This window comes from Phascolarctos cinereus, unplaced genomic scaffold, assembly GCF_003287225.1.
Source record: "Phascolarctos cinereus isolate Bilbo 61053 unplaced genomic scaffold, phaCin_HiC Scaffold_9;HRSCAF=440, whole genome shotgun sequence".
Taxonomy (NCBI): domain Eukaryota; kingdom Metazoa; phylum Chordata; class Mammalia; order Diprotodontia; family Phascolarctidae; genus Phascolarctos; species Phascolarctos cinereus.
Genome location: NW_027556402.1, coordinates 243,231,432 through 243,245,147, shown reverse-complemented (window position 1 = coordinate 243,245,147; position 13,716 = coordinate 243,231,432). Strand labels below are relative to the sequence as shown.

Below are 13,716 nucleotides of genomic sequence, written 5' to 3'. Positions count from 1 at the left end.
AGCATGGACCCTGGCGGAGGAAGGCCTACCTAGTTCTTCCAGGGAAGGTACCCCATAGGTGTCATCATGGTTCTCCTGAATTTCAGCTTGGCATCGCTCCATCTGCTGGCTCGTCACACAGCTCACAGGCTTTCTAGGCAGCTCCATGCGGCTGATAATGGCCTGAAAGCGCTTATAGGTGAGGGGTGGCTTCTGCCCATTCAGCTCAATGATCCTGGGGATCCCAGAGGGTACTCAGCGTCACTCACAGGCCTGTGGCTGGGGACCCTGCCTGCTCACCCTAAAAGTAACCTGCCCAACATGCATACCATGCACAAGGTACTGCTATAACACTTCACTGACTTGAGAAAAAGTGGAGGGCAGTATCACCATTTTACAGAAAGGGAAACTGAGGCACCAATGAGCAAAACAGATGTGCTGAAGCAGGATACTAGCCAGCCAGGACAAGATGTCTAGACTCTACTGCCAAAAGAAAAGAAGGCCAGCCACATCTCAGCTGCCCTACTCAGCCGCCTAGCTCCCTGTGAGCCCACTTCCCTACCCTGGAGTGAAAATCAAAGGGGGATCTTTTAGCATGGCCTTTGGGACATTTCTTCCCCTGATGGTAGGAGACAGGGCAAGGCCAGTTTATATCTTTCCCGAAATGGGCAAGAGAACCCCACAGCTCTGCTAGGATCAGCTCTAAGGATGATTAGCTCCGCTCCCGACTTCAAATTGGCAGCAGCAGACACAGGGTGCCCAGGAGGGGTGAGGCTGGGCAGGCCACATTCCACAACGGTCCCCTTGAGCCCCTGGCACCTCCAGTGGCTAGATGCCCCATCTGTGGTGGGGGGAGGTCTAGGGTGATTTACATTATGCAGACCTGCTGTGCCTTTCCTAACAGCCTCCTCTGTCAAAATGAGGGTCTGGCCCTGAGCCACATTCCCCAGACTCCCACTGACATTTAGGCCACTGCATTAGCTCAGTGTTTTATGCAAGACTGGGCTGGCTGGGTTCGGCTCTCAGGCTTTTCCCTTCGTCAGAGATAGCAGGTGGGCGGAGGCCTTGGGCCACGCCTCCTTCCTCCCCCTTGTCCTCCTCACGTGGAAGGGGGAGGGGCGCCATGCTCTGCCTGCTCCAGCCGCCTGGCTCACATGTAGGGCCGTATGACCCAGCTTGTTGCAGTCACCACTAGGTGGGGGTCCTGGGGCTGCGAAGCAGCAGGAGCGCCAATGCTTCCAGCTGGGCTAATCAGGGAGAGGGTTTCCTCCCTGCATCTCCTTTTCCCCTGAAAACCTATTTGCAAAGGCCTGGGAACAACGGAAGCCAGCCACTCTCTGTAGGAGCCGCCACAGCTAACTAATTTAGCTCCATGGCCTGCAAACCCAGACAGGCAGGGCCTGGGGGTTCTGGGCCCATCAGAACAGAGTTCTGGGAAGGGGTGGCTAGGACAAAGGGCAGAAGGACAGCCAGGAGATTAATGGCAGCAGCCAGAGGTACCCATCTCTGCGGGGCCTCAGATGGGGATGCTGACTCGTCCTCATTCCCCCCAACACCGACCACCCAGTGTGACCCCGGGGACACTGCTCCTAAGGCCCTCCCCAGCTCACAGTGCCTGAGCCTGCAGGCCCCTCACCTGTCCAGGTCATAGAGGGTGTGTGAGTTTTCTGTTACCACCTCCACGCCGGCCTCCTTGGCCATCTTCACAATAGCTGCATCTCGCTCCTTCCCAAAGGGCTCCGAGTCATATTCAAAGGTCAGACGGGTCACACCCCATTCCTGTGGAGAAAGTGTCTGCTGGACCCAGGGCTGGGGGGACCAAGGAAGGAAGGGGGCTGAGGACAAACCGCAGGGGCAGATATGCTGCTGGAAACAGAACCTGAATCCTGGGGGACCTGGGCCCTGAGGGGGCTGGAGATGGGCCCACTGGCTTGTCTGGTCCCAGCAGCTGGGAGGCGGCATCCCTGGGGAGCCCCACAGCCCCACCAAAGTCAGCACAGCTGCCTCACTCACTGGGGGGGCCTGCGAGATGCAGGATCCCCCTGGCTCTGCAGCTCTTCTCCTGAGGCTGACACAGCCCTGCAGACCCTGCCCTAGTTTCCCTGGCAGACTTGAGCAGGGAAATAGTTTCGTGGTTTCCACAGCAGCGCTCCTGAGGTCAGCAAACAGAGTTGACAGGCCCTGAATGGCTGCTGCTGCGGCCAGAGCCCCACCGATGACTGACCTCTCCTAATACCCCCTGCAGTTATCCCCACCTGACAGATAAAGAACTAAGGCTAGCAGAGGTGGGCCTGGGCCAAAGCTGCACAGCTGGGCATGGCAGGGGTGGGCTTCCAACCCAAGTCTCTCCTGACTCCAAGGGCAGTGCTCTGACCATCATATTACCCTGCCTCTCTGGAGCAGGGATCCTCACCTACAGCCTCTGCTCTCTCCCCCACCTGGGCAATGGGTACCTGAGAGGCTCAGGTGGGGGCTGGGGGGTGGGAAGAGATACTTTTTCTCCCTGCCAGGATGGGCTTCTGGGGGTACTTCAGGGCAGGGACAACAACCACAAGACAGCACAGCGTAGAAGGCATTTGGCAAAGCCAAGCCTCTGGGGCGACGATGGCCCGAAGTGCTGGGAGCAACCTCCTGAAATAGTGGTCTCTATGTACAGGGCTGTGTGTGCCTCCTGCCAGGCCTGAGGCTAGGCTTTGGCCTGGTCAGCCCGGGTTGGGGAGTCTGAGGGAGATAGGCCATCGCTCCCCAAAACACAGCTCCTGGAGCAAGAAGTGGAGGAACCTGGGTAGGAACGGGAGGCCTAGATCTAGAGCTCAAGAAAACTTAGCAGCGGGCTGGTCTACCCCCTCTTTACAGATGTAAAAACAGGACCAAGAGGGCCAAGGGACATGGTCAGGGTAACCCCAAGCAGAAGAGCTGTGGCCTGAACCTGGGCCTTGACTGAATCAGCCTGCTGGGGGAGATAAGACAGTCACTGCAGGGACTCTCAGAGCATCAAAAGAAGGCTCTGGGATGGCAGGGGGCATGGGCCCAGGCTGGGGTTGCTTAGAGGGCAGAACAGGATATCCCAGAATGCTCTGGCTTTGAGGACTGGATCTACTCTCCGAGCACTGAAGGACACAGATGAACCAGGGGGGCTGTGGCACACCCAAACCGAGATTTTCCAATAGCCTACTGTACAAGAAGGAGAAGCTTGTTTAGCGAGGCTGACATTCCTCCCACCCCCCACCAGTAATCAGACCTGGGCCCCTTCCTGAAGAGAGAAGCCAGCAGCAGAAAGGGCCAGGAGCCTTGTTCAGTCTTGCTAGCTTGAGCCAAGTGAAATATGGAAAGGAAGCCATTAGTGTCTGGGTTGGAAAGTCGGTCAGACATGCCACCTCCCACGTCTGGGCCGAATGAAGAACTTTTCTAACAAGAAACCCATCCCATGGGGCTCCTCCTCACCACTCTTGCCCATCTGCCGGCCATCTGACTTGGAGCCGTGGAGGCCTCCAACTCACTTGGCCTTCGTCCATGTTGGCCCAGGTCAGTCAGGCCCAATGGATTTCTCCCACTCCCTGAGCATCCTGTGGTGTCTGTGGGGACTCCCAGAGTGCTGGAAAAGCTGGATGAGCTATACCGGGGCAGAATCTCAGCGTCAACACACAGGCCGAATTTCTCTCACCACCTACAAACCCATTACCTTGAAGAGTCTTGGGAACACATCAGTTGGCTGTCCTCGGACTACGAAGAGGCGAGAGTTCAGTTTCCTTAAGCTGATGTCCAAGTCTTCCAGGGACTGGAGAAGGAACCTGTAGAATCGAAGCAAGATAGGTAGCAACAGGATAGAAAAAAAAGCAGTTCTCATCAAAAAACATTTTATGGTTAGATCTTTTTTCTTTTTTTAACAGCACTTTAACTTCCAAATACATCCCTCCTTCTCTCCCTTGCCCAGGAAACCATCCTTTGCACCAAAAAAGAAAAAACAAAACCTAACAACCCATCAACCATGTCTGTCAACTGTGTACTATTCCACACCGGGAGTCCCCTGCCTAGGCCAAGAAAGGAGGGAGCCGTCATTTCCAGAACTCTTCTTGAGGGCCCCGAACAATGTCTGCGGTCTGCTGTCACTGCTGTTGTCACTGTATGTGTTGTTCTCCTGGTTCTGCTCGCTCCACTTTGCATCAGTTCAACTAAGGCTCCCCAGGCTTCTTGGAATTCCTCAAATGCACCATTTCTTCTGGCACAATGATATCTCATTATACTCATGCCCCATCATTGTTTAGCCACTCCTCAGCCAATGGGCACCTGTTTTGTTTCTAACCCCGAGATCTTTGGGTCAAAAGGCCTGGAGATGGCAGCTGTTTCTCTCTCTCCTAAGGAGAGGGCCTAGGCCTGCAGACGACAGAGCAGCAGGGCCTACAAGCTGCACCGTGGCGGCCGAGGCCTTGCGGTGGGCGATGCACACAGAGCGCAGGGCAGCTAGTCGTGTGACCTTGGATAATTCCTCCATCTCCCCAGGCCTCAGTTTTTTTCATATTAAGGAAGCTAGATGGTCTTGTGAATAGCTTTAGGCTTGGAGTCAGGAAGACCTACGTTTGAACACTGGCTCAGATATTAACTAGCTGTGAGATCCTAACTTCTCAGCCTCAGTTTCCTCCTCCGTAAAATGGGGATAATACTTATTTTACAGGGTTATTATGAGGATCAAAGGAGATAATACATGCAAAGTGCCTTGCAAGTAGCAAAGCATTATAGAAACACTATTTATTATTGTTGTTGTTACTGTTATTATTTACAAGCCGAACTATCCTCACTTACCCCACCTGCCTCCTTTGACTGTAGGGATGCCAGGCAGCTGCAGTCCAGCAGTCTGGCTCTCTTTGCCCTTTGCCCTGGCATTGTGTCTGCATGCTGATGAGACTGGTGGGTCAAACAGAATCCACTTCTCCAGCCTCTCCTCCAGAGCTGGTCTGTATACATATGGAGCCAGGGCATCTGTTTGGCGTGATTTCACATGTATTGTTTGGCGTGATTTCACATGTATAATTGATGACATATTACTTGCCTTCTCAATGGGTGGGGGAAGGGCAGGAGGTAGAGAGAGAATCTGGAACTTAATTTTTTTAAAGAACATTAAAAAGAAATAATATCAAAGGGCTGGACATCTGCTGTCACTCCTAAGCTAACAGTTTCTGGAGAGTCCAGGGGACGCTGCAGAGATAACCCTAGCCCTTTCCCTTTCTATACGCTGACAACCGGTTTCTGTGAACCAGGATACTTCCAGTCTATTCCTCGGACAAACCTAAGCCTGGCTGTGGTTAAACCATTAACATTCTGGAGTTCTGACCCCAAAACACATTCTTGACATTTGCCCTGGAAACCAAGTGATGGTTTCATCAAGAGAACCTTGGGGGACTTCTTCATTCAATTTTAGGTGACTCTCTACTACTTCAAAAACAACACTTCCAGTATTTTTAAAGGGAACCAAGACAGGTAAGTCTGCAGCGTCCAGGCATCTCTGAGAATCCTAGAGCCTATCCTCTGGGCAGTAAAGCCAGGGAACAGGCATCTCCCCTAATCAGGGCCCTGTAACTCTGCCTCCGGTTTCAACATGTGGAGACTTCCACACTGTACTGTACATAGAAACCCAGCCCCTCCCACAGAGCATCCCATTCCAGGGGTGGGAGGGAGAAGCGTCCAATAGCCAGTTACTCAGACATCTCCCAGCTGCCAGCTACCACCAACCCCAAAGCCGCTGCTGACGTACAAGGCAGGGCGGCCACCACAGACCTACATTCCTACCCAAGCCGATTCCAGGGCTTGGTCCAAAATATCGTGTCAGAGACCCTCCCAGGGAGAGGGGAAGGAGAACTCAGATCGGCCTCATGTTGCCCCATGAGAAATGAAAGCTCAGCCTGTGTGAACTGCTGTGTTCTGAAAAGCTGACGCCTTCAGAAACGGAAAGTGGAAAGAAATGGAAAGGAATGATGGGCTTTTGTGTCACCACTACTTTGCCCAGAGGAAAACTGGGCATGGGCACATAGCAAATGACCTGATGCCACCTGAAATAGGTGTGGTTTCCCACAGATGGTCCAGAAGCAATGGGGTGAATATACATATCAGGACCACAAAGAAACGTCTTTAAGGGAAGGGGGGGTGCCCCCCAGCAGCTCTCACTATGCACTTTGAAGACAACCACATAAAGGTTCTCAGAGCTGGAGGGGCCTTCAGAGGCCCAGCTGAGATGTCTCATGAGGACTCCATGGTGCTCAGGGAGGCCCATTCTACTCTGCCAGAAAGTCTGTCCTCATGCTGCTCTCTTACCAGGTCTTCTCCATACTAGGCACCTCCAGCTCCTTCAAGAGACCAGATGTGCTGGAGGCCCCTGCCTCGGTGGGTCACTCTTCTCTGGACGCTCTCCAGTTTGTCAAAATTCTTCCTAAATGTAGCCGTCAGAGGTTGCTCAGGCTTATTGTTGGCTTACGGCTGCAAGCCATCATGACTAGAGACCTTGGGGCACTGAGTCCAGCCACCTCATTTTGCAGATGAGCAAAGTTAAGTGACCTGTCCAAGGTCACACAAGAAATGGCTGACCCCAACTGATAAATGGTCCAAGGATATGAACAGGCAGTTTTCAGATGAAGAAATTAAAGCCATCTATAGTTATATGAAAAATGCTCTAAATCACTATTGATTAGAGAAATGCAAATCAAAACAAGTCTGAGGCACCACATCACATCTATCAGATTGGCCAACATGACAAAACAGGAAAATGATAAATGTTGGGGACGATGTGGGAAAATTGGAAAACTAACACATTGTTGGTGAAGTTGTGAACTGATCTAATCATTCTGGAGAGCAATTTGGAACTATGCCCAAAGGGCTATAAAAATATGCATACCCTTTCACCCAGCAATAGCACTTCTAGGGCTGTATCCCAGAGAGAGCATACAAATGGGAAAAGCACCCACATCTACCAAAACATTTGCAGCAGCTCTTTTTGTGGTGGCCAAGAACTGGAACTTGAGGGGATGCCCATCAAGTGGGGAATGGCTGAGCAAGTTGTGGTACGTGAATGTGATGGCATACCGTTGCACTATAAGAAATGATGAGCAGGCAGATTTCAGAAAAACCTGGAAGGATTTGTATGGTCCGATGCTGAGTGAAGTGAGCAGAACCAGGAGAACTGCGTACACAGTAACAGCTACGTCGTGCAATGACTGACTTTGATAGACTTAGGCTCTTCTCAGCAATGCAAGGATCTAAGACCAAAAGTCTCACGATGGAAAACGCTTTCCACATCCAGAGAAAGAACTATGGAGTCTGAATGCAGATTCAAGCGTACTGTTTGCTCTTTTTTTTCCTTTTTTCTCATGGTTCCTTCCATTCATCCTAATTCTTTACAACATCACTAATGTGAAAAAACATTTAATAGGAATGTATATCAGATTGTGCGCCATCTTGGGGAGGGGGAGAAAATTTAAAACTCAAAAGCTTATGGAAGTGCATGTTGAAAACTAAAAATTAATAAATTTAAAAAAAGAAACGGTTGAGCCAGTATTGAACCCGAGCCCTCTGACTCCCAACCCAGTAGCTTCTCCCACCACACAACACTGCTCCTAATGTACAGCTCCTCTTACTTATACTTTACTGCTGTCAGGTGCCATGATGCCGTTGGCGTGAGCCTCCCTCTCTCCCTGCAGGTGACAACCACTCTACATCTAGTGGCATTCATGAGTTTCTGTGGCCAAAATAATTTGTCGTCCAATGGCTGGCTAATTTGTCTCTGAACAGAGCTGGGCCACTGCTGGAAAGCAGAGAGACTTTCTGTTGCTTGGCCCCTACGAGCAATTGACCCAGCTGGGTACAACCTGCTAGAACCTGCATTGAACCGCTAAGATCCCAGGATTACATTCCCAGTGGAATGAGGCAGTAGAGAATGACTTCAGGGGGGAGGCTAAGAAAATGGGTCTTTTTCTCAGGACAACATGGTATGGAGGGTATGGAAGGATTTCTGTGGGCGAGGGTCTAAGAAAAGTGTAACCACATAGGTAAAGGGTCCTGGTTGAAGGAGCCAGGGACAGTTAGTCTGGAGAAAAGAAGAGCTGGGGCAGGCATGATAACTGTGGGAAAGGGGTTAGCCCCCTTCTGTCTGGCCTCATTGGGCAGGACAAAGAACAATGGATGGAAACCACCAAGAGGTAGACTGAGGCCTGACATAAGGAAAAACTTGCTAACAAGGAGAGCTCTCCTAAAATAGAGTTGAACAACCCCAAGGCGAGTGGAATGAGACGTCTTTGTCTCCTTGGAAGTCTCCAACCACAGGACAAATGACCAGTCGGTGAATGCTGTAGAGGGGATTACTATTTGGCCAGGGATCAGACCAAACAGTTTCTGAGATCCTTCCACCTCAGGGACTCTGTGACATTTTATTTAAGCTCCAGAAAATGGAGCCAGAAGCAGCCTAGCTCTATCACCAAGCATTCTAGACCCACTTTTGCTAAAATATGTGCACCTCTCCAACTTGTCTGGGGTGGCAAGGGAGGCAGCTGGGTCAGGCTAGGAAAAAAAAGATGCTCCCCTCTCCTGAGCCTGGGGGGAGGCAGAGGCAAAGGCTCTCGGGCTGGGCATTCATGCAGCCATCTCTGATGTTCTTGAAGGAAGCCAGACCCCAAGCACCCCACCCGGGCAGGAGTGTTTACATCTGAACGTGTCACTGCTTCATCCAGTGCCTAGAAGTAACTTGTCTTACGAGCCCCTCGTTTGTCATCTTCAAGATGCATTTTGCCTGTTAATTCGTTTCAATCTGTTTCTCCTCATTAAGACTAAGCTTCCTCTCTACATGCTAATTTAATTTCCCTGGCTTCCTTTAAGTCTCAACTAAAATCCGATGTTTTACAGGAAGCCTTTCCCAAACCTTCTTAATTCTAGAGAATGACCTCTGTTAATTATTTCCTATTTATCTTGTGCATAGTTTGCTTTGTACATATTTGTTTGCATGTTGTCTCCCTCATTCGGAGAGGGACTGTCTTTTGCCTCTTTTTTATACCCAGAGCTTAGCACGATGCTTGCACACAGTAGGCACTTAATAAACGTTCACTGACTGATTCGGCTATGTCCAGCACCTTCTAGGGACAGATGGCTCTGTTCGTCTTTCCTTCTGAGTGATGTCATGCACTCATTATGCTCCATCTGGTGTTCTACTGCTATAGAAAGGGCCCAGACAGAGGCCTGGCTGAATTCATCTTTGTTCATCAGAGCCAAGCTCCTCTGAATTTGGAGGCCTCAGGCTGGCCACCACATACAATCAGTAGCCAGGACGCTTGGGAAGAGAATATGTCTGGCCTAGGGGAGACAGAAGCCCAGATGCTAGCAGAGAGCTGAGGCCCTGCCCCCAGAGCACTCTGTTGTCAGCTCCGCAGAACATCAGGGCAAGCTGAAGCTGGGCCAGCCAGCTCTGGCAGACATTGATATTCTTGCATCAGATATAAGCAAAGGCCTTTCCTGCAGCCCCACCACAGCTTCTACTTATCCCCATGGAAGGAAGAAGAAAGCTCTTCACCCTTGGGGTTCAGAGCAGGGCTCCAGAGTGCAGGGCTTTGATTCAGTTTCAGCTCTTGGCAGAGTAGGTCAGGCCCATGCAATAGAACGGGCCAGAGGCACGGGGAGTGCCCCCCACAAGGGCGAAACCAGGATTCGGTGTGGAAATACAGAGAATCACCTCACTGGAGTGCAGGCTCAAGAAGGGACGCCAGAGGTCCATGGTCATTAGTCCCTCAGGAGAGGGCCTTTATGGACAGAGTCGTGATTCCTTAAGGAATGAATAAGACCCTCCCAGTTCCCCTCACATCTCTTCTAGGCCAAGTCTTTAGCGGAGGGGATCTGTTCTTATTGAATGCCTGAAAGGCCGCTCTTCTGTAAGAGGGCTCAGAGATATTTCATAATTGCTTTTGTGAAATGAAGGCCTTTTGGGGTCCGGTCCTCGCCCTTGGCCAACTTCCCGTCATCAGAGGACAACACAGGCCTCATAAAGAAACAGGAAAGGTAGCACTTCTTCAGCAGGCTCAGGTTTCTGGTCTCTGCTGTATGCATCATTACCCAAATAAGAAGGGGACCCAGGGCCTAGGTGTTAAACCGTTTACAATCATAAAATGCTTTTCCTACTACTGATTTAGAAAGGTGAGGACGGACGGACAAATGGAAAACCCAAACCTTGAAAGCAAAATGGTTAAGTGACTGGCTGGGGTATCTGCTTGGATGGCTTAGAAGAAGCAGAGCCTCCCTGATGAGTGTGCCACGGCTCTGACCCGTGTCCACCCCAGGCTACCACCTGCCTTCTCAGTGATCCGATCCCAGGAGAGCTGCATCCGTACTGGAGTCTGACTGTGCTGAGCCAGCCCCAATCAGAGAGAGCTGACAGGCTGCTCTCTCTAGCTGCCCTCATCCCGCAGAGCCCTCACTTGGGCCCGCCTGCTGACCGCTGCGGAGGCTGAGGCACGCCCTGATGCCCCGGGTTACTGACAGTGTCTGTCTGAGGCCATGTGCAGCAAACATGTTTGTGGCCCCCACCCACACAAGCTGCAGTTCAGGCAGGCCTCCACACAACAAACGGGGGTTCTATTTTAAATGCCAACATCTACAGCCAGAAGGCAGCTCCCATTCTCTTCTTTTGGTTCTGAGGTGTGGCTAGGACCGTCCCCGGGATCCCTGGCACACTGGAGGTGGACGTAGGATGAGGAATGGGCATGAGGGGCGTGCTTGGGAGGTCTAAAAGCAGCTGATGCCACCCAGGGCCACCTGCAAGTGGCCAGCAGCGTGCTTGTTTGACATCTGAACGCTGTGTCATCACGGTCTGCCCCTGGTCACCCTGCCTCCCTCCCCCACCCCCATCTGGCTCCCAGGCCTCAGCAGCACACCAGTCCATTCCATCTGATTTGTGCTGCTTCACCTTCAGCTCCGTCCTTCTGGACCAGCCAACAGCCTGTACCCCACTGGCAGGGTTTTAAGGCTCATGGGATTCGGTATTAGTCCCACAATATATAACTCAAGTGCCCACGGCCTGCCATGTCATGTCCCTCCTTTCACTAAATCATTTGAAAAATAGTCACAGAACATTCGTGGCAAGTACCTAAGTCTGCACCCTACATGGCTCCTGCCAAATTCAAACACCATCAGTAACCAGACACTTTTCAAAGAACCACAAAGTCCTATCCAATTTCCATCAAATAATGCATACTGGAAAGGCAATGTTATTCTGGTCTCTGGCCCTCAGTTTCTTACTCTGTGAGAATAAGAGACCTCAAATGTGCCAACTCTAAATCCTATGAGTCGGTGAAATGCCCCCTAAAACGATGAGACAAGCAGGTGCAAGACAGCCTGTGGGCCACGGCCCACCTGGTGCACTGCCATGTGAAAGGAGCCTAATCAAGGTTATTTTATTTGCTAATCAAAAAAGACACTGGGGGGAGGACAGTGATGCTGATACTGATGATGGGCACTGTCACCTATCACTTGAGGTCATGAGTTTAACAGACCAGGCTACTATTTATGGAAACTGAAGCACAAGCGTAATGAATGACAACGCAGGCCGACTCAGTGACCACAGCTCTACTCAAAGGGCACCTAAGAGGTCCCAAAGTCAGCAGCTGCTGCCAGCTACTCAAGGGGAACAGCCACCCTGAACCCAGAAGCACCTCTGCCTACCATCAAACGGACCCAGGCAAACATCCCTCTGGAACAATGCAAACAAACCATTCTGTTGCATCACATTTTAGAGTACAGTGGGTACACAGTGTCTCCAATCTGCACTGCTCTCGCCTCCGGTTGCAGAAGTAAACACAAGCTATCATGAAGCTGTTGCTAAGCCCTTCAAGAACCTGTCACCATCCTGTCTGGAACATCAGCATTAGGGATACTCTTGACATCCCAGCTTTCCTGTTCCCTGCCCCCAGGTCCACCCCACATAAAAGATGACTCTGCATGGACATCTGTTCTCCACAGTTCTCCCAGGAAGTACGGGAAAGGGTGAAGCTAAACTGCTCATTTGTCTACTAAGCCCGGCTACTGAGAATGCTTCAAACCAGTTTAACACTGGATTAGAGCCCAGGACACAAGATACCTGTCTCAAAGACATCTCTTGAGTCTTTATTTATAGCTGGAAGTATACATGGTCCTTTCTCTGGCATTAGCTAAGAGGAGGTCCCACTGACAGACACTAGGAAGAAGGGAATGAGGGGAAGGAAGGTAATTCAGGAAGCAAGGACCTACTGAGGTCACAACATGGGGACCTATTAAAAGATACACCAGGTTGCAGAAGGATATGATATGGATATACTTCAAAGACCAACTTCCACTAACTTAGCTCCAAGCACACCTGAAATTCCTTTCCCTGGTGAGGGTCAGTTCTCCCTTTCCAGAGACCCTAAATTTACCTTCCACCACCCCTCCCCCCACCTCCCTAATATAGGTAACTTCACAGCTGCTTCTCACTCAGATGGAGTCAACCCCTTAATCCAGGGGACTGGAATGTTTGGCCAGATGGCTCTTCCGGGGCCCTATTTTCATAAGCCCTGGGGTTCCTACCAGAAACTTCTCCACTGCACCTAGCCCTGCCCTTAAACCATCTTCCCCTTTGTTCTTTAAGGCGACCTTCTCCCCTCACCTCCAATGATCACCTCCCTCCAATCCCCTCTCCTTCAGGAAGTTTCCTTTCCTTTGCCCATCCCTTCCAAAGGGTCTCCCTTCCCATACCCCCTCCTCTCCCTTCCCATTCCTCTCCCTTCAAGCGCTTAACTGAGTACCTTGCATACAGTAGGCGCCTAATACGTGCTTCTTTCCTCCCTCCCTTTCATCTCTCCTTCCTTGCAGAAGTCTCCTCTGCCAGCTCCCGCCTCTCTCCAGGGAGTTTCCCTTCCTATCCTCCCCTCCCCCCACCCCGGAGTCTCCCTTCAAATCCTCTCCGGACACGCCTCTCTCCTGTCCCCCTCCTGTCGCTGCTACCCGGTCATCACGTCACCCGTGCCCTCTTCCCCACGATAGGCCTCTGCCATTCCGCTGCCCCTCGGGAAGCCAGCCCTCCCACGTCCCCTCCTTCTCCTCCGGCCGCGCCTGTCTCGGCCCCGCTCACCTCCAGCGGTTGATGCCCACCGAGGACGAGGCCGCGAACCACGGGTCGAGGATATAGACGCATCGCACGCAGCGCGCCCCGCGCAGGGCCGCCTGCAGCGCGGGGTTGTCGTGAAGCCGCAGCCCCTTGCGGAACCAGTGTACCGAAGAGGCGCCTTCCTCCGGGGCCGGGGCCGGGGTCTGGGTCTGGGTCTGGGTCGGCGTCGGGGTCAGGGCCGGAGCTGGAGCCGGAGCAGGAGCAGGGGCAGGGGCGGGGGCAGGGGCCGCGGCCGCAGCCGGCACCTTCACCACAGTCGTCGCCGCCATCACACTCCGGACTGCGGCCGGCACCCCCGCTCCGCCCAGGTTGGGCCCTCAGGCCCCGCCCCTTCTCGATACCTCGACCAATGGGGCTTTCTCTGCGCTTGCTGGCCCGCCCCAATGCTCTCAGAAAGCCAGTCCTACTGGTTCGGGGCTTCCCGCGGGCTGATTGGCTCAGAGGCCCGGGACTGATCCCGCCCCGTCACGTTCCCACCATGTGTGTCGGCAGGGGGCGGGGCCCAAGGGCGGGGTGGTGGTGACGCACTGCGACTGCGTGGGCTGGCGTCCCGAGGCTTTCTGCCTACGTCTGTTTGTCTTATTCCACTGTGG

General features: G+C 52.3%; 1 protein-coding gene across 2 annotated transcripts in view; it reads right to left on the bottom strand.

Annotated features, from left to right (window-relative positions):
- CRY2 (cryptochrome circadian regulator 2) overlaps window positions 1-13,429 on the bottom strand; it is a 29,202-nt gene extending 15,773 nt beyond the window's left edge. For both annotated transcript variants that reach the window (XM_021009785.2, XM_021009786.2), the window contains exons 1-4: window positions 13,088-13,429; window positions 3,662-3,770; window positions 1,616-1,758; window positions 30-214 (exon numbers count right to left, since the gene is read on the bottom strand). In XM_021009785.2, coding sequence (XP_020865444.1) covers window positions 30-214; window positions 1,616-1,758; window positions 3,662-3,770; window positions 13,088-13,392 — 742 coding nt within the window. In that variant the 5' untranslated portion in view covers window positions 13,393-13,429. The remainder of the gene's footprint in view (window positions 1-29; window positions 215-1,615; window positions 1,759-3,661; window positions 3,771-13,087) is intronic.
- Window positions 13,430-13,716: the final 287 nt, after the last annotated feature.